The sequence below is a fragment of the Adiantum capillus-veneris genome, chromosome 1 (genome assembly GCF_014529385.1).
Source record: "Adiantum capillus-veneris isolate H3 chromosome 1, ASM1452938v2, whole genome shotgun sequence".
NCBI lineage: Eukaryota > Viridiplantae > Streptophyta > Polypodiopsida > Polypodiales > Pteridaceae > Adiantum > Adiantum capillus-veneris.
Window position 1 is genome coordinate 123,580,007 of NC_140931.1, and position 27,992 is coordinate 123,607,998.

General features: G+C 42.1%; 1 protein-coding gene and 1 pseudogene across 2 annotated transcripts; one reads left to right on the plus strand and one right to left on the minus strand.

Moving 5' to 3' along the window:
• The first annotated feature begins 2,252 nt into the window (after positions 1–2,252).
• On the plus strand, positions 2,253–2,823 carry LOC147465484 (uncharacterized; annotated as a pseudogene).
• A 16,952-nt stretch (positions 2,824–19,775) lies between these two features.
• On the minus strand, positions 19,776–24,108 carry LOC147465485 (uncharacterized). 2 transcript variants are annotated; one of them, XM_086520426.1, is made up of 6 exons: positions 23,995–24,108; positions 23,575–23,902; positions 23,099–23,307; positions 22,873–23,015; positions 22,713–22,781; positions 19,776–22,574 (listed from the first exon to the last, which is right to left on the minus strand). In XM_086520426.1, exons 2-6 carry the CDS (start codon positions 23,829–23,831, stop codon positions 20,202–20,204), a joined length of 3,051 nt encoding a protein of 1,016 aa, XP_086376552.1. In that variant the 5' UTR covers positions 23,832–23,902; positions 23,995–24,108; the 3' UTR covers positions 19,776–20,201. The 2 variants fall into 2 exon arrangements, with proteins under 2 accessions (XP_086376552.1, XP_086376550.1); XM_086520424.1 differs by having other exon boundaries at positions 22,873–23,021; positions 23,995–24,105.
• Between the last annotated feature and the right edge of the window lie 3,884 nt (positions 24,109–27,992).

The following is a 27,992-nucleotide window of genomic DNA, read 5'->3' on the forward strand; positions in this document are numbered from 1 at the left end:
CTCAGTAGCCCCCTTATGCTCTGTCCACTCACAAAATTCAGTTTGAACTCTGTTTGACCAAGTTATGGCTAATTTAGGCTTTTCTTGGCAATTTTCCGCTTTTGACTTGTTTTGGATCAATTGTGATCAAAATGGGATGAAACTTGAAATATAACCTCTAGACAGCTATTACAATGGATCTGTGTTGGCAAAGTATCAAAATATGTCCAAAATTAGGTCAAAGACATCATACGCGTATGATGTCTTTTTCATCAATTTGGGTCAAGACTTGATATTTACCCTTTCTACAGTGTTTGTAACAATCTTGTCAGGTCAGATATCAAAAATAAGCAGTGGATGTGCTAAAAGACATTATACGCGTATGATGTCTTTTGTCCCAAATTTTGACTATTCTTGGTTTTAAGCCTTCTCCAATGTTTATAATTGAGTTTCAAGTGTTTTTGTCAGGTTTGAATGTAAAAACACGATCTGAATCCAAAATTTCCTATTCTTTGCGTTTCTTGGACTCCGGCTTGTCTTTTTGGGTTTCTTTGAGTGTTAATGCTCTTGTTTTAAGTTAAAATTAGGGTATAACCCCCCTTTTGAACACTCTCGTAAAGTCAAAATTTCTGTTTTGGTCTCTGTTTGGTCATTTAGACATCATACACGTATGATGTCTAAAGTTGCAGATTTCCAGTTTTTTGGCACAGAATCCTTCCTAAAGCTTTCTCAAGTGCTTAGCAACTCCCAGATACACAGAAAATTTCTCTCACTTTTGTTTACTACAAGTTTCACTACTAACTCGACGGTTTAGTGATCTAACATGCAATCAACCATATCAAGCAAATACTCCAATGATTACTAGCTCTAGATCAGGATCAAATGAAGTCCTACCTAAGCTATTCCTAATCATAAAATGGGTTTGGTAGTTGTGATTTTAAAGAGATCCACTACCACTCACGAACTAGCAAATTCTTCTTCTATCAACAACTACTCAACACCAACAAAACAACAAAAAAATCTAAGCTAAACTAAAAATATTGTCAACACGGAAGACCCAGGAATACCCCACTTCCTAGTATCTCTCGAGATCTTCGGAGTCCACCACTCCTAGATCTTTTCTAACTAAAGTATACAAAGTAGTTTATACGACTCACCTCGTAGGATTAGTCTAAGGTCACCTACTTAGGGCTCTCGTCCCCGGCAACGGTGCGAAATGTTAAGGCGGTTACGCCGCTAGCGAAAGCTAAATAGCGAGAACTCAACCAACAACAGAATTTGTCAGACAAGGACGGAGCTTGACACGCAGGCGCATGGAAACAACTAGGTGGGTATCAAATCACCTACTCGACCTTCTAATGACAATCACTACTAAGGAAATCAAATTTAAGTTCTAAAATACGCAAGTGACTGAAATCCTTACTACGAACGAATGCTATACGAAACAGGATCTAGAATCATTGAATCGATCTCAAACTCAAGGGGAACGTGGTTCACCCAATGTGGGCTACGTCCACGGGAAAGCAGCCACTCAATGGCTTTAGTACTTCAAAACAAGAAGTAGTTTACAAAGGGATTATACCCTTAATGGAGCTCCCACCTTGCTTCACTCTCACCACCTCACACTCACCTTGTTGCATCAACTTCACACTCTGAAATGTGTGTAGAAATGGCCTCCTTTTATAGGCCAAAAGGGCTGCCCTCTCTTATGAGATGCAGCCATGTGTAGCCGCCCTTGTGCGAATAAGTCCAAATCGGACCCTCCAATCCGCCCATGTGTGGCCGCCCTTGAGAAGACAAGTCCGCTTTTGAATTCGGCCACCGGCCACCGGCCATTGACTTCCGACCACCGGCCATCGGCCATTGACTACCGGCCACACCGGCCAACCGACGGTTGTTTTCCGACCACTTTTCGGCCGCCGTCCGGCCATAATATTCCGGCGAGGGAAAAAAAAGTCTCGGAGGCTTCCGCCCCCGAGGCCCCTAAAGTTGCCCCTGATTCTTGGCCGTGAAAATTTTGGTTTCCGTTGAGTGATTTTCCTTCACGCACGATGACTTCTCCTCATAATGGGGGCCTTACAAATGTGAGCTTTTACCACAGAAAATTACAAGGGTAAATCAGGCTCCATACTTAACAGAAGATGTTGACCAAGACCTGGAAGGGGAGGATGTCGAAGATGAGATCCTAATGGTTGCTCTTGCGCACCCTGCATTTAATTATAGTGGATGGTCAAGAATTTCTCTTCTTTGACGACATTACCCACTCTCTTGAAATGCATCAATACAAAGCCCTCTTTGTTCTTGCAATATATGTTGGGGTTCGTGATATAGAGAACCCAAGTCAAAAGGCCGAGTTCTAAGTGGACTACTCCTCTGCTCCCCTCATCAACACGTTAGCCTTGCCAGAGGGACATAATTCCATGGATTCCCTCGTGGCGGTAGCTCTACAAACCATTGATGAGGAGAAAGATTTCTAGGAGAGTGTTCCCGAGAGTAGCTTCGCTCCCCACAAACATTTCATGTGCTCGGAGTGCACTGATCTTGGCACAATTGACATAACCAACAAGAACCCTTGCGCGCACTGATGCGACACTAGTAAGTACTTCATTCTTTTCAATTCTAATTGTTGTTTCTTAGAATCATAATCCGACATTGTTTCTTTGCAGTTCGCTTTGGAGATTGATCAGTTTGCCCAACAGAAAGGTGGATCTCACATGGAGGGTGACTCAAAGGACACCGCCCTGTGACATTAGCTCCCAAGCTTCAATGAAAAGATGATTAGGGTCATCCACAACAAGTATACGGACTATGCATCAACAGAGATGTAGAAGTGTAGAGCGCTAAGCTCTGTTTTGGCAGTTTCCTATAGCCCTAAATGCCCACAAATGTATTCTTGTAAACAGAGAGGTAGCAATCCATAGTTTTGGTGATAAATGGGCCGAAAGCGTTTTAGGATATTGCGGCCTTTGTCTCAGGCAAGGATTAACAAGCAAGGAAGATATTGTGTCATCTTTAAGGAAGATATTGTGTCAAATAGACTGCATTGCCTCACCAAGAGACAGGCCACAATTGCATGTGGCGTGTACGTGTGACTTCTTCATTGTGGAGTTCTCTGCCTCCATCTTCTCCGCCAAGCTCAAAACACCCCTACACTCCAAGCATTAGTAATGTTGTAATACTAGATATGATCCCGTACTCTAATGTTACTACGCTCACCTTTTTAGCTACCACCAATAAACATGCATCTTCAACCACTGCAAGAATGGCTTCTCGGAATAGATGCCTTTGGTCACTATCAACCAAGCGACATTTTTTGCAATGTATCATTGGACACCATCTTTGACAATTTAAAAAAAAATAGTGCATTCAAAAGCAAATAACACTTACTTCACTCACAAGATTAATGTGCACCCATGCAACCTCGAACACTCTAAAGGGGATCATTTTGCAACCCTTATCTCCCCAACCCACAAACTAAATGCATGTTCAAAAAAACTCCACTCCATTCTCGGGATTGGATAAGATCGCTAGGAGAGGGAGCTCTTGCACTTTGCATAGCACACAATGAGAGTGTTTGTGAGTGTGTGTGGGTGATTATACCCCCTAAGCAACCCCCTAGCTTGCTTGGGTCGACCCCCCCTTGTAGCTCATGCTTGAAGCTCATTGGACCCCTACAGGCCTAGCCAAGCAGGAGGCATTACAAGCAGCAAGGGTAGCCTTGAGACAAGTGTCCCCCTTTCCCCTTTGAGAGAGAGGACTTGATAAATGCAAAATCAATTAATTAAATCACCTAAATTATCATTGGACCCCTTGGGTGGCCAACCAATAGGCTTCAGGCACACAATGAGGGCAACATGAGGAGGAACTTGACAAGTGTCCCTTTTGCTTTCTTTGTACCATGCATGCCTTGTGTGAGTGTGTGGGTGTTCTCTCTCATCCCCCCTCATGTAGGGCTCGCCCCCTCCTTGTAGGGATTGAATCTTTGACTTTTTGACACCTCAACCCCTCGTGCATAGGCCCAGTTCCCACCACAAGCTTGGCCCTTAAGCACTTTAAGCTTGGGTTGGGTTCTCACCTCAAGTGCAACCCTAACATCTCAAGCATGTCAAGCACCTCAAGCATCTCAAGCACCTCAATCATCAAGCACCTCAAGCACCTTAGTCATCAAGCATGACAAGCAAGACAAGCACCTCGAGCTGGGTCGGGTTCCCGCGCCTCAAGCTCAGCCCTAGCTTACCTAAGGTCATACCTAAGGTCAAAGGACTTTTACACACATTATTGGAGGTCTTCAATGAAGCTAACCCTAAGGTCTTATGCTCCATTGGTTAGCCTTGCTCTTTGATAGACCATCTCTCATTTGGGCTCCTTTACCATTGGCCCCGTGTTGAGATAGATCTATAAGCACATGTCTATATCTTAACCCTTGTTCCCGTTTATTCTCCCACATTAAGTGATCAGTTTAATATGAGAAAATCATTTGGGTTGGTTAGATATTAGTTTTTAGGACACACACTGTTGAGATAGGCATATTCTTCTTCAGTGACTATGGGAAACACCTCTACATATGCATATTCTTTGCTATTGGCATTTGTCCTATGAGTTGTAAGCTTCTAAGAAGGACTACCTGGAGAGTTATCAGCGAGATAGCCACTCTAGCTTATGCATAAATAAAGCCCAAGCTATGCTGTATATACCCTATGCTAAAAATATTAAGTCTAGCTTTTTGTATATTGAGTGCACTTTTCAAAAGGTGTGTAGTCTTCCCTCTCTAACTGTCTGAGTTGTGGTTGCCTTCACCTTCAAGCCACCTTGAGCTTATTGCCTTCGAACCCATCAACTGGTATCAGAGCCGGTTAGCACCCCCATTAGCTTAGCAATACCGCACACAATCCTTAGAATACCCATTTGTCCAATTTGCATCAAGCACACACTTGTTTTGAAGGCAATTAAGGCTACTAACCAAGCCCCTTAATTACACAAAATCAGCCAATCGGGCATGGCAATCGGCAACTAGTAGGAGAGCAAAGGAATTGTACCAAGGAGAGTGTCGAGCAGTAGCGAGCAGAGCTACTAGCTCAAAGTAAGGTAGATCTCGGCACTTCATCAAAGCCAGTAAAGCAGAGAGCTCTTGAGCTTTGCAGGTTGGGGGAAACTCGTGGAAAATCAACCAATCTGAGGAGCAATCGGTGGCCAATAAAGCCAACAAATACCGAACGGGAGAGTGTGTAGTTGCAGCAAGAAATCAAGCTACAACCCGTGAGCAAAAAAACACTAAGAGAGCCTTGAAGGCTTGGGAGCTCTCCATCAAGAAATTGAGGGTAGCACTCAGTGCAGACGAAGGCTGCAAAACCAAGTACCCGTATCTCTAGTGTGAGAGGGCGGAGCAAACAATTTGAGAGCAATCCCGGGAGCACACTAGAGTCGGCATCTTATAGCGCTATAAAACTGAATTGGCAAGAAAGATTGAAGGAGCTCCTAATTAAAGCTACAAGCAAAGCTGAAAATAGTGCATCATGCTACAGTAAAAGCGAGCTAGACAAGAAACTCATAGGCTACGGCAAACATTCAACAAGAAGGGCAACCCTTAGTCTTAAGTTACCGTAGTGCTAGCTTAGACAAATGCAAACCAATGCAATTCGAAGCTCTACTGCAGCATTATTTTGATACACACACATACACACACACACACACACACGTTGTTGATCGATGATGGTTTCCTCCAATCGGACCTCGTGGATGCAATCACAGCATGAAGGCGCCCCCTCTTGCAGTTTCTGATCATTGAATAGCTCCAAGATACTCTCATTGCCCCTTGGACGGCTTTTGCTTGTTTTGCAATCGACAAATTTTGCAAGCTTTCTTTTTTTTTTAATGCATTGTAACCTTTTATGATAAATAAGCCCTCATACCCACGCACAGCTCGTCCAATCTCACGTGCCTCATCATAATACAACGATATCCCCACCCTTGTAGCCAACATAATCAACCCCGTGTTCAACCCGTGAACTTGATGGCAAGTCGCTCTCAGACCCACCTACAAATTGCACAGCCTTGCATTGGGCATTCAAAAATTACAAAGTCTAATTCTCAAAGTACGCACGGCTAAAAGCTTCCACTCAAGGCACACAATCGAGCTTCAAAGTTTTTTGAAACCTTTTGACTTTGCACATTTTCTCAAGTCTCAATCGTTTCGAAAGCATTGCACAAGCATATTTTGCATATGTACAAAAGCATTGCATACTTCTCGTTTTATTATGCATTTTATTTTCTCCTACACTCAAGGCATGATAACAAAGCCTTGCCTTTCATTATGTCTACCAAAACTATATACAAGAGATGTGAGAGGACTAGACACTGCCCCAGTTATTTCGGGAGGTAAGACCTTCCTCGAAAGAATCCCTTGTGGTGACATCATTCACACAATGTTATGTATGCTAAATGTCATTGTCAAGAAGAGAACCAAAGGTGAAGCTATCATCAACAAAATATGCACAGGCTGCAGCGGTGGCAGCAACAAATCATATCAAATGATGAAGATGACTAGGAGTGAGGGGAGGTGCTACTAAGAGTAGACATTGACAGTTATAGATATGGTTATCCTTTGCCTTTCATGTTGAGAGCATGTTGAAGGGGAGGAATCCTTGAGTCTGTGTGACACCATGTCTGTTTAAGACCATGATTTAATCTATGTGACTGCCATAGTCTGTGTGACTACCCCAGTCTGTGTGATTGCTTGCCTGTGTGGCATTGAGTCTCGACCCAGCTTGCTTCAGTATAGTCCATGCCTAAGGGGAGGATTGTTGAGATAGGCATGTTCTTCTTCAGCGACTATGGGAAACACCTCTAGATGTGCATATTCTTTGCTATTGTCATTTGTCCTATGAGTTGTAAGCTTCTAAGAAGGGCTACATGGAGAGTTATGAGCCGGATATCCACTCCAGCTTTATTCATAAATAAAGCCCAAGCTATGCTGTATATACCCTATGGTAAAAGTATTACTAGCTTTTTGTGTGTTGAGTCCACTTTTCAAAAGGTGTGTAGTCTTCTCTCTCTAACTGTCTGAGCTATGGCTACCTTCACCTTTAAGCCACCTTGAGCTTATTGCCTTCGAACCCATCACACACACACACACACACACACACACACACACACACACAGGTGCGTGTGTGTGTGTGTTGCGGGGGGGGGGGGGGCACTAAAAAGAGAGGAAAATGGTATAACATTTCTATCATCCAAATGTGGTAGATTGGTTATGCCATTTCCCTCTTGAATAACAGGTCTTGAGTTCAACTCAGCTTCTCGGATAGATCTTTAAGGTCTCTTATGATACTTTCCTACGATGTTAAAATTCTCTTCTCTCCTATTCTTCTTCTTCTTCTTCTCCTTCTTCTCCTCCTCCTCCTCCTTCTTCTTCTTCTTCTTCTTCTTCTTCTTCTTCTTCTTCTTCTCTCTCTCTCTCTCTCTCTCTCTCTCTCTCTCTCTCTCTCTCTCTCTCTCTCACACACACACACACACACATTGAATTTATTTCTTGGCGAACACTCCTCGATCAAACATCCATCATTTAGAGATCTCTTTTTTTTTGCCTCTCTCATGTACACTCATACACTCATATACAAGCTTGATCACCACACGCGGGCCACACGCACATGCAGGCATACACCCGACTCAACAATCCAATTCTAAGGGTTTACAATCTAAGATAATCCAATCCAAATTTTGTCCTGATAAATCCAACTCGTATACACGAACAAAAAATATACCCGGATTAGAGCACGCACACTCTTTTCAAAAATCACAATATATGTCGTGCAACAAGATTAGTCATCAATCAGACAATGATACATGCACACAAATCATTTGCAACAAGCCAATTTCAAGGTTTACAATCCACAATTGACTTTGTCCTCTCAAAAATCAATGGATGAACAACATTGAAAAGATGCAATAACAAACCCATATAGAGTAATATTAAAATGGTTGAATGTACACATCTTAAAACAACAACTACAATGAGATAGATATGGAGCAAAGCAAAATAGTTCAAGAAACTCATATGGGTTCACAGACTTATTGCTCTAACACTAGCTTACAATGGGGAATCTAGTTGTCCTCATTGCTAGTGTTGTATTGTTGTCATTGGTCGCTCCATTCACTTGACCTTACACAACAATGTATGTCATCCATAATTCTACCCAAGTCTCCACGTGTCGCTCGAACACTGCACACTCTTGTGGGGTGCAATAACCATGTCCCCCTCAAAACATGATTGCATTGTCGGGTGGCAATAATGACAACTTGCTCAATGTCGAGTGCGGTTGAATGTGCATTTAAATCAAGCTGATACATGGCATTGAGCAGGGACATTGTGGCCTCATTGACTGCGTGGAAAGCCTCCGTGTAGCTGCATGCACTTTGTGCTGTGAATATATTATTCACCGCATCAACAATGTTAAGAATGTCATTAGCATGCACATTGTTGATGGGATCAACAAGGGGGGGGGACCATGTTGAGGTCCATGCCCGCGTTGTGTGGGTGGCCCACATTGATCACATTGTCTGTGGTTTCTCCTCGGCATGGTAAATGTCAGAATGTGAGAAGACTAAAGGAGTAACTTGTGTAAAAAAAACATATAGAAACTTGCAAATGAATGAAAGTAGTGATTCTTTGGCAATTTATAAAGAACCCTTGGTGACTTTACTTCCAAGACCATTCACACCATGTCCTTCAAACACTTTTCAAATAAAATATAATATTTGAGAAAATCTCACTTGAAGATAAAACTTCTTCAATTAACTTGACTTCAAACCAAGGATAGTTAAACATCCCCAACACGATCCTCATAAAAAATTAAACTATAGTAAGAACAACAAGTACCAAGTTTTGATGTGCCATTTCATAGAGAATAAGTTCTTAGAAGTAATCAATATTCAAGATTGAATTTTGGATCCACCAACGCCTTTCGTAGATGGTCTATCTCAACAAGTACTACAAGATATATGGGAACCACTCCGACACTCACAATTTCTACCATTTTTGCGTTAGAGTGAGCCGAAATTGCACCACATCCAAAATTTAATCCAATGTTAAGAACCATTAAATTTATTAAAAAAAACATTGGTTTGTGGTTGCATTTTTTACCTACTAGAAAGAAAGCAAGTGGCCTCGCCGAAAGTGGGTGGCTGCCCTTGCTTTGACAGTAGCGACGGATATGGTTTGCATCAAACCCCAAGATTTCAAACCACTAAGATGGACTAGACCTCCATGATTCCAAGTGCCTCTCGAAATCACCCTGCTCATAATCTAGCTCGCCACCTTGTTGCTCGCTCCTTTCACTTTGAAGCTCTTCCAAAAACTCCTCAAATTCTTCGATGACTAGTTGTTCTCTCTTCTTACCTTGTGTAGGTCCATCAGCTATGGTTTTTGGGCTTGGACTTCCCTTGGCCATGCTAGGGGAATGGCATCGATGGGAGGCTGATTGATGGTGACATTTCCTCTTTTTCCCTTTCCCTAGCCTCCGTGTGTAATGCTGCAAATCCAAAAAAAATAGTGAGGACACTATACCAAACCAAACCATGATAGTTGTATAAGAAAAACATAACTTACTGTTGTATTCTTCTGCTTTGTTTTTGGGGAACTTGCCATCCACATAGTCCAAGAACCATGGAGAGAATTTGTTTTCGGGAAACTCACCATCCACATAGTCCAAGAACCATGGAGATCTCTCCATGTATCCTTATCATGGAGCTTGTATATCCAATTGTTGGGATAGATCCCACTCTCCTCTCTCTCAAACTATACCCACGTGTGGCTAGGATGCTCGGGGTATGGACTACAAAGACTTGACCTAAGGGCACCCAACCGCCATCTACAAATTACAAGAGGAACAACTCCATTATTCAAAACACACAATTTGAATCATACATCCTAATAAACCTTTATAGTTCAATACTTGTGTAGCAAGCCTCAAACAGTTCATGCAAAATGCAGATGCTCCTCTATGTTGTTTGTGGCTCGTATGGTTGGATTCTACATCACAAAATCCTTGCCAAAGTTATCTTGTCAAATAGACTGCATTGCCTCACCAAGAGACAGGCCACAATTGCATGTGGCGTGTACGTGTGACTTCTTCATTGTGGAGTTCTCTGCCTCCATCTTCTCCGCCAAGCTCAAAACACCCCTACACTCCAAGCATTAGTAATGTTGTAATACTAGATATGATCCCGTACTCTAATGTTACTACGCTCACCTTTTTAGCTACCACCAATAAACATGCATTTTCAACCACTGCAAGAATGGCTTCTCGGAATAGATGCCTTTGGTCACTATCAACCAAGCGAAATTTTTTGCAATGTATCATTGGACACCATCTTTGACAATTTAAAAAAAAATAGTGCATTCAAAAGCAAATAACACTTACTTCACAAGATTAATGTGCACCCATGCAACCTCGAACACTCTAAAGGGGATCATTTTGCAACCCTTATCTCCCCAACCCACAAACTAAATGCATGTTCAAAAAAACTCCACTCCATTCTCGGGATTGGCTAAGATCGCTATCTCCAATCCCTTACACACAAAAAAGTTCTCAGTCTCTTCCATCGCCAAATCATAGTTTGCCTTGTAATCATCTTCATTCAAAAGGTACTCTCTGCTCTCCTTGGTTGGCAAATGCTACCTTTGTAATGGTTTCTTCTTGGTTTTTAACACGCAAGATCTTTTTTGTAACATGGATGGGACTATTTTTTATGCGTTAGAGGTTCCAATTTCTTTTTTATAATGTTGTTGAGCAACGACATTATGCGTCCAAAAGAACTCTCTCAGGTAATGGAATACAATTTTTTTGAAATAATTTAATGTGGATTTTTTAAAAATATTGAATAATACTAATAAATATTAGGATTAATATAAAATGTCCTTAACCAATGTTACCATTGAAATGCTTTACCAATGGGAGATATCTACAAGAGCATATTGCACTACAAACATTTAGTGCTCTACATACCATTGTCATGGTTGAGAGCCAACAGTTAACAGTGCCACTAGAGAAAATAAACAATCACATAGGAGAGGAGTTTTATGTTGTGGAAAAATTTATCTCTACAAAGTTCATGGTGGTGGTTGAAGGTAACATAGTCTCAAATTCAAATGGCATGGCTACTCCTCTAGTCGACCTTACTAACCCAAGCAAGAAACAACTTTATGGGGAGCAAGAATTGCAAAACTCTACCGAGGTACGGAGAAAAAATCATATTTTTCCTTTTTTTAACTCAATGATGAACCCCAACACCTTGACAAAGCTTCTTTCAAAGATGGTGGAAACCAAGCAAGTGTCAAAAATTCCAAAGGTGTACAATGGTAACATGGTGTTTGAGTTTCCACCGACCTTAAGATATGGAACATAAGTATGATCCACACCAATGGACCAAACTACAAATCTCGAACATCGCATTTCTTGGAGTGTGTCACAAAAGCCATTATGTAGGTGTCCTAAAAGTGTCTCTATGAAAGTTGTCCCAAATTGGTTAATTTTGGGAGGTCAAACACGACGCATTTCAATGGTAGTATGTTAAAATTACCATGTATGGGCGAGTTTTGTGATGGACTTGGAGGAAAACTTACTTGCCACTATTGTGGACAACACCCATTTGTTTGCATACATGTGATTGCTTCGTATATTATGGCATGCCATGGGATAGAAGCATGAACAGATTGATGGTACATCAAGGAAATCATCAGCATGACATAAGGGATGGTACATCCAAAGGACTTACTGATAAAACCAAAGAAATGGTTGCATGAGTCCTCAATGTAGACAGACATGTAGGTACACAAAAGGTATGAATGTGTGTGGCAAAGAAAATTGTGACAACAAATTTGATGCAAGAAGGGGACCCTCACCATGTACTTGGCGATGAGAAAGAATTTGTAAATGTTACTAAAACAATGGGCCCCTTAGTGGAGGACAATTGGTGAGGATGATTACTTGTTTGTGCATCTTATTTTAAAGTAGCTAAATTTTGTAATACAGGTTTTGCAGGTTTGTGGTAGCAACAAGACCATTGATTGTGATTGATGTTGAGGATGAATTGACACATCGACTAGAGTACAATGCAAAAACATGTGACCGCACATCACGTGGAAGGCCTAGGAAGATCATTTTCAGGGAGGACTCAGGGACAGTAGATGGGAGTGATAATTCTAAAGACAAGGCAAAGGTTTGTGTTTTGGAACAAAAGGTCAATAAAGCTATGTGGGCAATTAGAAGAACTCCAATCAATAGCCGTGTAACATGTAGTGGCACCCCCAGTGCTGGGAAAAGATGTGGACAAAATATAGGTGCATGTAGTAAAGGGACTCCTGCACCTTCTTTTGAGGGGTATAGAAAAAATCCAAATGGTCTACTCATGTAATGGTTTTGGTTCTGTACCAACCATGTTATTCATTGTTATGTGGTGGATCATAATATAGATCCCAAGACCATCTCCTCCACCAACAATTTGGCTAGTTGATCTTGGAACAAATCTTACAGATGAAGAACTTGAGATATTTCTTGACGAAGGATTTCAAGTGGAGTCAATTGGAAAAGAACAAATGGTTGCAACACCAATGCAGACTCCTCCCAGGGGTGGAGATGACTCCTCTACCGCTTCAACAAAAGTATGTAGTAGTGGTTCAATACTAAGAAATGGCATAAGAGTCAAATTTCATACTTCTAGTTCACATGAGACAACAAAGAAAATTGGTTTGGCTCTTTGTTTAAATGCTAAGGTGATTGAGGAGAAATCCATTATAGACAATGTACATGAAGTCTTCAAAGTGGAGTCTCATGCATGAGACGACACGTGGGGGTGTCTGAGGTGCACATCAAGGATGAGCCCTATTGCACATAACCTAATTTCACTAACATAGAGACCAAGAAGAAACCTTATTTGGCTTGTAAGTACTTGTACTTCATTCTCTTTAGAGTTCTTGGATTGAGTCAAAATGAAAACATGTTCATACATAAGCATGTGCTAGGCAAAGTTGATGTCTAAAATGCTCTTAGCCGTGAACGCACAATCCCAACCTAGATCAAAAAGCCCCATGTTTGGATAATTTTGTGACACCTATTCCACCATGTTTTGAATCTGGTGAAGTTGATTTGGATTGTTTTGATATTGGACCACTCGCAAAGTCGTCTTGAATTATCTTAGTTTAATATCATTCTATCTCTCCACTTGTTAGGATTAATCTTGGTGCAAAATGATTTAGGCACATACTTGTCCTTGTGTGTATGTGTGTGAAAGAGAGAGAGAGAGAGAGAGAGAGAGAGATCACAATCTGTGATCGTGTTGTGTTAAATATTTGAAAGAGTGTGTATGTGTTTAATGTTTAGAGTGTGTTTTGTTCCTTGATATATGTGTGCTCACAAAGAAAAGAAATATGTGAGAGAGATACAGAGGAGAGAGAAGAAAAAGAGGGAGATTTGTGAATGATGGATGTTTGATCATCGAGGTGTGTTTGTCAAGGGAAAAATTCAGAGAGAGAGAGAGAGAGAGAGAGAGAGAGTACATGTGTATGAATGTACATGAGTGAGATAGAGAATATCCTTGGTTGTAGCATTATCCTCTCAACATAGATTATGATGTTTGAAAGAGTGTGTGTGTGTGTGTGTGTGTGTGTGTGTGTGCGCGCGCGTGTGCAATGATCCGAGTCAAATTATGAGCTTGTATGACATGAAAGAGGCAAAAAAAAGAGGGAGATTTTAAAATGACGGATGTTTGATTGAAGTGTGTTTGCCAAGGAAACAATTGTGTGTGTATGTGTTTCAATAACACTATAATAAATACATCAAAGAATCCTTTCAGATCACAAAAGACGCTAGAAACTATGTCAATGAAAGGAGGTATAATTCCCATTCATAGTACAGAACAATCTTTATACACAAGTGCTAAAATCAAGAGCAAGAAGATATAATAGTCCGCATCTTCTAGCCAAGGAACTTTGAAAACTATAGTTGAGAAGGTAACCCTCACCTGCGCCCATGGAAACAACACAACATTTAGTTAGTATTGGTACCATATTTAGGTGATGCATGGGTATCCCACATGCTATGGATGTCACCCAACTAGATTGCTTTCAAAGATAAATAATAAGAAAGGTCAAGCTAATCATATATTCAGAGATGAAATCATTTACAAGGGTAAAAAAACCATAGGAAGCCCCTTGTGCTTTACAAGCTCTTATGAAATAAAGTTCAACAGAAGAAGCTATTCAAGTGCCTCTACCGGCATATGCATGAGGAATACTCACAACCATCAAACAATTTGGACAGCAGTCCATTTCAATGCCAAAAGTCACCTAAGATTGAGTTGGAGCAGCTAACTCCACAATAGCCTGCTTATCCTTACCATTTGCCATGGATTTGACACTTAACACTACACTTTTGCAAGTAAAATCCTCACAGTCCTAATGTACAAACACTTCTCCCAAATACACACACCACCAATGCTAAGTGAGCATGTAAAACTCACCTTTTTATAGGGTTTGGAGCAAGTGGCCACCTTCCTTTCTAGCCGTATGGCGGGCGCGGCTTTAAGAGGGGGAGAGATGGTGTAACAGCGCCGCCATGTACAGAGAGAGAAAGAGGGGATTGAGAGAGAGAGAGAGAGAGAGAGAGAGAGAGAGCACTTAAGAGCGCAATATCGAAGACCTTTCATGAGGGAGCCACCTCTCTATTAAGCAGAAGATGACTTCATTTACATAGCTGGGTAACCCGCCCATAACCCATTTAGTATCTAAGGGTTAGGTACCATCAAGGTACTACATTACAAAAAAAATTATGTTGTGAATTTAAACGAGTTATTCACTAAGGTACCCCAAGCCAACAGTCCAAACATAAATATACTAGGGAAATAGCAACACGCTGTACACAGCCATATGTGTGTGTGTGTGTGTGTGTGTGTGTGTGTGTGTGGCATGCGTACTAGTACCAGTACCAATATATACAGTACCAGTACAACTCCAGTATTACTAGTACTAGTATAGCAATATAGTAGTATAGCAATATCAGTACCAATAGTGTATAGTGTCAATATTAGTATCAGTATAGTCTTGTAGTACTAGTAAGTACAAGTACCAGTACCAGTATATACAGTACCAGTACAACACCAGTATTACCAGTCTAGTATAGCAGTATAGCCGTATCAGTATCAGTAGTAGTAGTACCAGTACCAGTACTCCATGTGTGTGTGTGTGTGTGTGTGTGTGTGTGAGAGAGAGAGAGAGAGAGAGAGAGAGAGGACGAGGCCGAGGGAGTCTCAAGAGAGAGAAATAAGGAGAAGATCCTCAACTATGGATGATTGAGAGAGGAACGAATCTCTTTGGAATCTTCTCGACAGATTTCAAAAAGGTGCTCACCAAAAAAATATTCCTCACAACGCTGGACTTTGTGGTTTTTACTACACCAGCTATGGTGGACAGAGCTTTGGGAAGACTTGTATAGGCTTATCACAATCCAAATGGTTACATTTTACTACTTGATTAGAGTATCTTTATCCCTATTTATCTTATGGTTTGTTTTGGGATTTTCCCCCATGATCTCATTCTCTTTCAAAAAAAATTCCATATCTTTTGTACATGGACCTATGGTGGATTTTATATAATGCAGAGGGTCAAAACCCCACTTTATTGCAAACACGCACACACACACACACACACACACACAAATACTGAAAGAAGGAGAGAGAATATTTTTAGAATCTACTTGCTTGATTCCAAAAAGTGCTCGCAAAAAGTATCCCCCATGTGGAGGTGGCTCAGTTTAAGTTGATTGCCTCTACAACAGTCAAAAGCATGATGCCCATCAAAATAACTAGAAAAGCACAAATCATGCGAGAGAGAGAGAGAGAGAGAGAGAGAGAGAGAGAGAGCTAGAAGACATGTGCATCTCAAAAACTTGAGTGCTATGCATGCAAGCGAGGGAGAGGATAAGAAGAGAAGATGAGTGACATGAGCACAGAGTACAATCTCCCCCCGCCCCCCCACAAAGCAATACTCTTCCTTCTATACATATTTAATATATAGATGAAAAGACCATATCAAATAGATACTATGCACTTTGCTTCCAAATAGGAACTATCCATAAACTCTACTTACATCAAAAGTATTATTGCTCTAGTAATAATCGGTGCATGCCGTCTGCATAAATACTTTAAGCCATCCTCAAAGCGTCCAATGTGACACATTGATCTGTTGATCCACATCACCATATCATCTGACCATAAAAATTATATAATCTTCATTTCATTGTCAATAAAATATAATCCAAATAAACCACAATTATTCAAATATCCATTTTCTTTACATACCTTGAGTTAAAAAGTAAGTGTCCTCAATTATTACCAAAATCAAACTAATGACAGTGGTCACCAACCACTCATGGAATGGCCTAATAATTGGTGTTGCCTAAACAAAAAAACTCTACAGCAATGTCATGCTAAACTGGCAATCTTTGCCGCACCTTTTGTCTACGATAGCTTTTATTGCCCTTAGTGGCTTTTCTTGGAAATGTTGTAATTCTTTTCGTGGATGGTTGGGCTCCTGCACAGTGATTGTTGTGAGGAACTTGTAATGACACTATGTTTTACAAATTTAATTTTTCTACACACAATTGTGAGTATGACAAAAAAAAGAGATTTTAAGATCTATAAGGTCCTCCATGCTTGTCGAAAACAACTAGAAACCTTTTTTTTGCAGAACTTACAATTGTGACAGTAGTATATGAATCATTAAACTCAAAAAATTACATCATAAGCCATGCTCTAAACGATCCATGGCATCATAGGATCCCACACACACATCACCACAAGTAAGACCAATAGTACAGAAGCGACCATAGGGTTTTACAAGGAGCCCCCAAACCCTTATACAAATCAAGTAGCAAGCACCAAAATATCACCAACCAAGCCCAGATACTTGCAAGGAGGATGCCACGATGATGAGCAATCTCACATCCCAACCCAACATGCCCTTCATGCAGAATCGACACGATCAAGAAATCCAACAAAGGGGCAGGAGCCAACGTCCCCATCACCTGTCACACAGGACCCCCCGAGTTGCCACCAAAGCTTCACTACTGCCACCAGTAGTCGCCTTGCCTCAGGAGGACTAGGTGTTGGCAGTCAAACCAGACGGGTGCCCTACTAGTTGACCCCTTCTTCATGAGCTCTAAAATTTTGAATAGCCATCATTATTTTTGCGAGAAGCCTTGTAATTATGAGAAAGCCTCTTATCTTAATCAAATATTTCATGAGTCTGTCTACACAAATCTGAGTTGTAAAGTTCATTTGGTATGAGCCTTGTAAAGCTAGCCATTGGCCAAGAATCCCTAGGTATAAAGTTTATCTTTGTAAGTGAGAAAGGGACATTATCATCTTTGAAGGTTTTTGAGTTCGAGCGTACGCCTGAGAGCAGCTATTCTTACATGCCTTGTAATCGTCATATCTTGAGCTCTGGTAATCACATTTTGATCTCAAAACTTGCAGCATGTTCCTTGTCTACTTCTTTTTCATTCAAGTGTAATCAGTGTCAATTCTGTTGTGGTTTGCGATAATGTGTTAGCAAGATAAATTGTCTATTTTAAGTGAATTAATGGTTGTTTTTTGAGGTTTTGACCATAAGAGAGTGTTCTTGGGGTGATCCTTCTGTATGTTTTGTTGGAGTTTTTAGGACCTTGATCATGATGGATTGTGATTTAGGTACCTCATCAAAATGATACCAAACTTGTTAGGATTGTGCCCTTAGGTGTCTTAGACCTCCTCCTAAAGTTTCATAGCATTTGGACTTTGTTTGAGTGCCAAAATAGCATGATGACCTGGTGTGGTGACATAGGACATAAGCAATTTGCTAGGTTTGAGAGTGATAGGCTTGCTAGTGCATTAGATGATGTCGTTCCACAAGTTCACTTGGAGAGATCTCATACCTATATGGTTGAGGGATTCAAAAATGTGAGTTTCAAGGAGGACCCCAAAATGGGAGTTGGACCATCTCATTCAGCACCAACCATGAAACCTTTTCACTTACAGTTTGAAAATGAGCAGGGTGCCAAGCTTTACAGAGATGGTATGGATCGTTATTGCGTTAAAATAGAAGAGAGACCTAGTGAGCTCAAGCTCATAGTACATGTCTGTAGTTGTGCATAATCCCTTTATTATGGATACATGGGGATTAACAAGCACAAAGAAAAAGGTTGATGTAGAGCCTGAGGAGAAGCTGCCAGAGCTAGACATTCCTAATGCCAGGCTTAGACAAGTAAATGTGGCTACTCACATCAGCACTGACAATACACATGTGGCTACTCACGTTAGCAACGACAATACACATGTGGGTTTATATAAGCATGATAACGGAGAGCAAATTCTCTATTACCGGTGTGACGAGCCCAATGTGAGGGAGTTAACGGAGCAAAAATGCTTGTATGTATTTATGTATGAAGTGGAGAGAGATACGTAGAAGAAAAGTATGGTCGAAGATATTCGGCGGTGAGCCGTAACGGGCTTGAGGGATATACATACTTTGGGGGACCACTCCATCAACACTATGTTACCCCTAGCATGCACAGACCTACTGTCTCAGAAACAACACGACCGAAAACAAACGAGCGTGAGTGGAGAAAACGAGTAGAAGATTCTTTTAGCCGACCATATGTTTCTAAGCCACGATCGATGGGATACTTAACTTCAAGGGTTCCTATGTCCACACATCAAGCTAGTGATATTCCAGACACGATTTTTAGCACAAGATTTCCTGATATTAGAACCGGGGGTAGAGAAGCATGACCAAAGGAAAGGGTAACTGACCAAACTCCATCGAGAGTACCTATCAGTGGTATGAGATGAGAGGTGAAATGGTAGGAGAACCTAGAATGATGAGAATGGTAGTAGAAACTCAAAAAATGCAACCTTTTCAAGTAGCTAAATGTGTGCCGAAGAAGTATAGCGGATCGAGAGATCCATACACACATGTTTCCATATTTAAGCAAGTCTTAAGGAGAGAAAAAGTCACGGATTTCCATATGCAGTATCAAGGCTTTGGGTTGACATTGGAAGGGATGGTGGTTCCAACCACTAAACACTAGATATTTCTTGAATATTGATCAACTCTTGCTAGAGTTTGCCGAGGAATTCTTTAAGAGGGGAATCAAGCACAACACGGTTTCACAAATCTATGCTTTTAAACAAAAGGAAAATGAAAAGGTGAAACAAGCTTCACTTCGCTTCAAGCAATACATCGAAAGATGTCCATTGCGAGAGTTACCACAGGATGAGTGCTTATCGGCTCTCTTTATAGAAGGTCTTAGAAACGAAACTCTAAAAAAAGGACTTACACCTGAAAGCATGCACCACATTTGAACAAGTCACTAGGTAAGCGTTGTATCTAGTCAATAGCTACAAGACATATGGGGAGGTAATTGAGGACGTAGAAACAAACACTAGCAATGCCTCTTCTATAGCCAACGAGTCAACTACAAAACGTAGTGCTCCTACTCCAATCACACAAAATGTGAATCGTCATTGAAGAGGTGATCCACATATTCAAGTGACAATTGAGTATCGCTATGGCTATTGTATTCGTTTACATAAGATTAGTGGGTTAGTTTTCCCTAATCATTTACCAACCAAGCAACAAAGCAAGCCTCGTGATTCTATCACTTGTTATGTTTCAAATTGGATTTTCTGGTTTGCCAGACCTACTTTTACAATATATTTTTCCAAAATTTAAGAGTAGTCTTAGTTTCATTTGGCCTCTCCAATAGTCTTAAATGAGGATACTGGACTACTATTTACTTACTTAGGTTGCTACATACTTAAGAAGAAACGATGAACATAGGCCTATTTACATATGCTTTTGTCAAGGAGAAGGAGAGGGGCTTTAACTGTGGCCACTGGTTCAACCCCTACCTCATGCAGGTAGCTTGGGGGGGGGGGGGGGGGGGGAAGACAAAGTATGTCTACATATTGTTTCGTAGCTTCCTTCATCACTTTCACATTCCCTTCGCACTGGGTTCCCCATCCTCTGTCCACATGTTACAACATCCCTCTTCACATCCACTGTTGGAGTCAAGCTGTACTATGCTTGGAAGGGCTTCGCTTTTAGACGTACAACACGCAGGAGGAGCACTCAAAGATGTGTTCATTGTGCAGCAATGGCCTGTCGCGGCAACGCTTCCTAAATTCTTTCATATTGGTTGCGCTGCTGCTGGCATGTCTGCCTTTAGGCTCTGGCTTTCACAACATGGCCGTTCACAGCCATCGAAGGATTTGAGCTGTAAGCTTGCAGCTGGGGCTTTGCTTTCAGATGAACAAAATGCAGGAGAAGCACCCGACAAAGCAATGTTTGGGCAGCGTTCGTCAGTCATGGCGGCACCTACAAATTTTCTTTGCAATGGCTCCACTGCTATAGACTCGTCTAACTTTCGGCTCCCCCCTTGACAACAACCCCGTTTACAACCATCAACGGATTTGAGCTGCAAGCTTTGAGCTGGGGCTTGGCCTTCGGAAGCACAAGCACCCAACAAGGTATTGTTTGTGCAGCACAGGTCCCTTTCAGCGGCATCTTCAAATTTCCTTTGAAATGGCTCTCCTGCTGTAGACTCATCTGCCTTATGGCTCCCCCCTTTGCAACATCCCAGTTGACAAACGTCAATAGATTTAAGCTGCAGGCTGGGAGGTGGGGCTTTGCTTTCAGACACACATGCAGGGGAACTGCCCAAATGAGTATTGTTTGTGCAGCATTGGCCAGTTTTGGCAGCACCATCAGGTTTCCTTTGCAATGGCCCACCTGCAGTAGACTCGCCTGTCTTTGGACTACCCAATAAGGTTTTGTTTGTGCAGCACTGGCCAGTTGTAGCAGCACCTTTAAATTTCCTTTGTAATGGATCCCCTGCTGTAGACTCGCATGCCTTTCGGATCTCCCCTTCACAACATCCCCTTTCACAGTCGTCTATAGATTTGAGCTGTAAGCTTGGAGCTAGGGCTTTGCCTTCAGAAAGACAACAAGCAGGGGAACTACCCAACGAAATATCATTTGTGCAGCATTGCATTGCTGTGGCAGCACCTTCATTATTGCTTTGCGATGGCTTCCCTGCTGTGAACTCACATACCTTTTGGCTTCCTCCTTGGCAACTTCCCCATTCACAACCATCAATAGATTTGAGCCGTAAACTTGAAGCTGGAACTTTGCTTCCAGGCATACTACATGCAACAGTAGCAACCAAAGGCTTAGTGGTTCCGCAGCAATGGCCAATCCTTGCAGTACTTTCAGACTTCTTCTGCATTGGCACTCCTATTTCTGACTCATCTGCCTTTCGGGTTGGCCCTTTACAGCATCCCTTCTCACAACCATCAAGGGATTTAAGCTGTACGCTTGGAGCTGGGGCTTGGCTTTTCAAGGCACAACAGGCAGGGGTAGCACCGAGTGAAGCATCAGGTGTCCAGCTCTGTCTTGTCATGGCAGCACCTTCACAACATCCTTTCTCACAACAATTGATGGGTGAAAGTAGTAATTTTGGAGGACTTTGGCTTTTAGCAGCACAGCACACCGGGGTAGCACCCAATGAACTATTGGTAGTGAAGCACTGACCAGCTGTGCCCCTTGAGGTACACAAGTTCACGGCTTGCCTAGAGCTGTATGGAGTCTCTAGGACATTGGGTTTTATGGTGATGCCACAAGAGGCATCACTTTCTGCTTGCATCATACTGGTAGTGGTGTTCCTGCTACTACAGCCAGTACAACATTTACTAGAGCAACAAGAGCACTCGCTCAAGTTTCTTCTACTGTCTGATTGCTTCAAGAGTAAGCCTTCAAGCTCTGGAATGTTAATTGATGAGCAGATTCCTTCATCTATGCCTAGGCAATCTTTATCATAGGTGTCTCTATTGCTCACTCTTCGTCTCATTCCATTGTTTGCACCCCTCATATCACAACAAGACTTCGCTGAACAACAGGACTGACTCGACTGATTTTCCTGCTTGGTACTTTGGGCAGATTCTCCGTTATTTTCCATTTTCTTTGGGCAGCAGGGTTCAGCTTCCGTGTCCATGTACTCCTCACTGCTCAGCAGGACACCTTTCTGGCAAACTTTGCTTTTGGGTTTCCGCCAAAATGTAAATAATCCTAGACGTCCTGCTTCATCCTTCTTCCTTTCTAGCAACAGCATGCTGTTAAATATAACAAGTAGGCAAGTGCCAACATCTGCAAGGACAGCACCCCAAAGAGATGCATATCCGACTGCTGCAAGCACAATCACCAGCACTTTGGTTGTAATTGATAAAAAAATATTTTGCAGGATCTTCCTGCGAGCTTTTTGGCCAAGTCTCACAGCAACTGGTAGCTTTCGGAGATCGTTAGTCATGAGGGCTATGTCAGCTGTCTCCATAGCAATGGCAGTACCAGCAACGCCCATAGCAATGCCAACATCAGCAGCCGCTAATGCCGGGGCATCATTAATTCCATCACCAACCATACCAGTAAGGCCGGCTGCTTTTAATTGCTGAAGCACCTCCACCTTGCCTTCAGGAAGCAATTGAGCATGCACATCAATTTGTCCAAGCTGCAAGCAAGACTAGGAAATCAGATTTGTTCATCTATACTGGTGTGAAGTGTAGCAAACCATGATATATACAGCGGCATTGTCATGATGTATGCAGAGTGCATTTGTCTTTAGACCCGAAAAGGAAGAAGTCAATACCTTTCTCTGTACATTATTGGCCACTTCCAAACTATCTCCAGTTAGCATAGCTAGTCGGAGACCCAATCTCTGAAACAATGCGGTCTCAAGAGAGACCGTAAAATTCTCATTACTCTGCTACTTAATTATAACCAAGAACAACTTCGATGACAAGGCTTACCCTCATGTCTCTCACAGCCTCCCTGGCTTCTGGTCGAAGCTGGTCACCAGCACTCATAATCAATATTGGCTTTTCATCCACACCAATCCAGCAGATTGTTAGACCCTGGCTTTTCCAACTCTCCAGAAGAGCAGAATCGGCACCTGAAGCTACGTAAGGCATGTTAAGTATTACTCTGCAGAGAGCCATATTTGACAAACATGATGCCTGATATAGAAACAGTTACCTTCCAACCAAAGGAGCCGACTGGCTAAGCGTTCATTCCCAACAGCAATTTTATGACCATTGACGATTCCGCTCACACCTTCTCCAGGAAGTACTCTAAATTCATCCACAACGACCTCAGCATTTCCTGATTGTGCCCCATGCAGCCTAGCATAGTCCACTATAGCTGATGCAATGGGATGGCTTGCTTTGCTCTCAATGCATGATAGCCTGAAGCAATGATTCAACATAGAAAATTCTTCATTTTTCAGGTTCATAAGTGTCTGTTGATTTTGTGTAGTCAATTTCTTGGTCAATACACAAATTGTTTTGTACTCCGTACTCCATTAACATGACTAGATTGTGTGCAATAGTTGTGTTTAAGCCTTTTTTCTGACCCTTCTCCCACATTCTCAAGTTGAAGACTTTGTGTCCTTGTAAAGGTATAATAGACTAATTTGCACAATTAAAAAGTCGACCATATAGAGAGTAGTTTACCAAAATAGGACATCTTGTAGATCGGCTTCCTTGTTTAAGGCATGCACTTCTATTATTTGAAAGCAACCCTCAGTAAGCGTGCCAGTCTTATCCATAGCAACAACTTTCAGCTTTCCAAGAGCTTCCAAGTGTTTTCCACCCTTCACAAGGAGACCCAATCGAGCAGCTTGTGCTATTGCACAGGTTGTTGTAACAGGAGTGGAGATCACAAGAGCGCAAGGGCAAGCCACAACAAGTAGAACTAATGCCAAGTACATCCAGTGCCGAATGTTGTGCGCATGTACACTTACTGGAATTATTGTGAAAGCCAAAGCACCAGCTATCACAACTGCACATCATGAAAAAAATTAATCTGCATTAGATGATGTTAAAAAAAGCATTGGACAATCTCATTAGTCTATCCTCGAATCATGTCATTACTTTAAATCCGCGTCACTGCGCTATGTTTCAGCTCTAGACCTCGAATCATGTCATTACTTTAAATCAGCATCACTGCACTATGTTTCAGCTCTAGACTTCCATAGCCGAAATGCAATGTTTCACCCCAAAATGTTCAAGCCTCCATAAAGACCTTGGGAAAACGTCTAACTGAAATGCCTACATACCACATATATGTATGTGCATGTAAGGTTTAGCGGAATGAATGTTGTATTTTCTCAAGATTAGTGATCTTTATTGCTCAAGGTTCCTTTTAGTTCTTTAAGGAAAGAGAGAGCTTTCCGTCTTGTAGAGTGCTGTGGTCACGAACAGAGTGAGTGGATTGTGCGTGCAACTGAATGAGACTGAGAGAAGGAGAGAGAAGAGATACGACACCGAGAGGTTGTAAAACCCTCCTCCGAAGGCCCCACTCTCGTCGGCGAGACTGGTCTACTTGATTGCACAAAGGTGTACAATGCGTATGCAATGGACTGATGCAATGGGACTATGCCGATGACGACGACGGTGATGACAACGGCGACTTAGGCTAAAATTTGTTATCTTCTTCGTGGCTGAAAAATGACTGTTTTTGTTGGGCTAAATAATGGATGAAAAACGCTGAAGAGATCTAGGATTCTGCTGCGTTTTTGAAGGTACTACTGCCGGCTGAAACACTGAGTATTTGCTGCGGTTCAAGGGCTGAATTGCTGAGAGCAAAACGCTGCTTTTTCCTACACTTAGGCTGCGTTTTTGGAGAAGTTTCTTGGCTGAAAAAAACGTTGTGGCAGCAGAGGACTTGTTGCTGAAAATGGCAGTTTTCCAAGTGCTTAATAACTCCTTACCCGGCCTCGGTAGTCTGCTGCAATTTGCTTGATGAAATCGCTGAATTGCTGAGTTTTGCCTGGCGTTAGTAGTGGCCAAAAATGCTGAAGTGACCAGTGGGAAAAACGCTAGCTTTCAATGCTTGCTGGCGATATCTGCATGGGAGGAAAGCGCTAGGGCAGCCAGAAGAGTGGGCGATCCCAAGATGAGGATGATGCGGGGGAATGGGCTTCACCAAGCAACTTGGAGAGGGTCTTGCTGAGAGAGGGAGGGAAACACCTGTTGCTTGGTAGCCTACTGTGCTCCTTGGCTCATCTACCAATTTGTGCTAACTTGGGTTTGCTTATATATTAACTTACCCAATTTGCCCTCCTGAGTACCCAACAAAAGTCACTTAATAAATAAGTGAAAAATGTTAAAAATAGGGAAAAATGGGATAAAGTCATATGAAAAATCCCCAAACTGACTCTTATGGAATCTGATGGAAATGCTTATGCTTATGCAGTGTGCAACCAGAGGATATGCATCTACACTGAGTGACTGGGCATGCACGGTCTACGAATAGACTCACAAAAGTGCCAGATCACTTCTAATCTAACTTGACTTGACTTGATGGAAACCCTGCTATGGTGTAGCTTGTCTACGGACACATAGGGTTGGGATGTGTCACGCGACAGTACATGTATTGAACGAGAGTCATATTATATGCTGAACAAAACCATACAAGTTACGTAACTGTTTTTGCATCCATTAGAGTTGAAATCTGCTCTGAGTGAAGTGCCCACGTGACAATTTATGCAAGAGGGTTCCAAAAGTGGAAAACCTAATCTAATGGACTTGTCCGGACATGCAGACCCTGCAAACACGCTCGTAAAATTGCCGATACTAATCCTAGACATCCCTATCTAGGAAAAAAAGGAAAATTGCTCTCGAAGTTGATGAAGCATGTCCACGTGGCACACAGCCATGTACACGTGACAAGTATGCTGCTCCTTTTATATTGACTGTTGAGGTGCCGCGTCCGGAGTGCCGAAGTCGGGAAAATGTGCGCACATGGGAGTTCTCTGACGATAACTCACAATTTTGTGACCCATTTGACGAACAGACTGGACCGATGCATTCCTCTAACCTAGACCTACATGCACGTCATTTCAGATGCCCACCAAAGTGTAATAACATCTATCAAAACGCTTGTACAAACCATTTATCCAAGAGGGTTTTAAAACTGAAAAACCTAATCTAATGAACTCGTCCAAGTCTTGCAAACACACTCACAAAATTGTTGGTACTAATCCTCCTAGGATTCTAGACGCTCCTATCTAGGGATAAGAACAAAATTGGCTCTGGAAGTCGAGATGAAGCATGTCCACGTGGCGCACAGAGCCATGTACACGTGACATCCCCTCCTACTTAAGGGTATTGGTACCAAACTCCATGCATGCCATAAGATGGTCTTAAACGAATGGCCTTCTAGATGATGTCTTCCAAGGCTACTTTTGAGAGAGAGGGTCCCGCAGGTGATGTAGAAATGTCCAAAAGACATGGATGGTGATGATACATCTACTCACAACCACTAGATTGCCTCCTGAATGATAAATAAATGATTCCCTTGTTGGTTACCGGCTAGCCTTTGCTGCCCCAACTCGAATGGTGTGAGCCAAACTGCAAACCGGATGGATGTGCGTAGAACAAGTGGCTGGATATGCAAACGTTGATGCCTACGAAGGTTACCACCCAACCTATGCTGCCCCTATACGAGAAGATTGGCGAGAGAAACGCCGAATGGGAAATGAAGCAAGATATATCCTTTGAAATGCCCACAAACCTTGGCAAGTCCTCTATATGATGTCTCATGAAATCACCAAATAACTCCTCAAAGATAGAGGCTCGTCTTGGGGCTTCAACTAGATTGTCGTACGATGGAAGCTCTAGATGAATCCTCATCTCTGCAATGAATGTGGCTGCAAATGTAGGCTCGCGATGCCAATGAACTCCCACGGTGGTTGCCTCGGATTGGAACCCTTAGGCTTCGGATTGATGGCTTTCGATTGCTAAGAAGATGTAGTGTGGACCCGAAGTGCTGCCAAAGATTTGTACAAATCAATGACGATGCAATGCCTCTTCTAAAATGTTGGAATTCTAATAGGCTGATATGGATGGCGCCTTCCTTTGTCGACACAGGCCGCTAACAAATCCTAATTCTCGCAATCAGCATCTTTATGTTTCCAATGCATGTCTTAAATGATGCGATCTATCATGTCGAAGAATTTGACTGCAAATATCCACGCTCAAATTTCTTTATGTCGAGGTGGTTGAGCGCGCACACCAAGTCAACTACCCTCTTGCAAGTGCACCACAACTATAACCCCCGGTATACAATGTTTGCATTTCCTATGCTCAAGGCGCACGGTCCTACAACACATACTCAAGCACCAAAGAGGAAAAAAAACTCAAAGATTAGCGCATTAGTGCAAAAGCTACAAAGCTCTGATACCAATGTCAGATGCAGCGGAATTGAAATGATGAAGATCTAGACTTTACACTTCCACACATCGTTACTTCTTCTCTTGCTCGATTGATGATTCTTTTTAGAGAGAGAGATGTGTAGAGGGACAATCCTCCGCAACGAACTCATGATTCAGACTTCTTAGCTTCAATGTACAACTGACACTCATCCAAACGAGTTAATACCCTTTCAACATCCCTTTCATGTTGTTCCCACGATGTAGAAAAAATGAGAATATCATCTAAAAAGATGAACACACATACACCTACCATGTCGCCGAAACGACCTACCATGAGACGATTGAACGTACCCACAGCTCCTGTCAATCCAAAAGGCATAACAATATACTCCCATTGCCCTCGCTCGGTGCGGAAGGCAGTCTTGAAAATGTCGCCTTTGAATACCCGTACCCGATGGTATCCACTTTTGAGATCGACCTTGCTGAAAACCTTTGCCCCATTGAGCCTATCCAAGATATACTCAATGTGAGGCATCGGAAACTTGTTCTTGACGGTCATCTTGTTTAATGCCCTGTAATCAACACACAAACGAGACGAACCATCCTTCTTGCGAACGAACAAAATAGGGGCAGCAAAAGGGCTTACACTAGGACGTATGAATCATAGTTACCGGGGAAGGCCCCCTAGCCCCCGTTCCGACGTTCCGGGGGGCA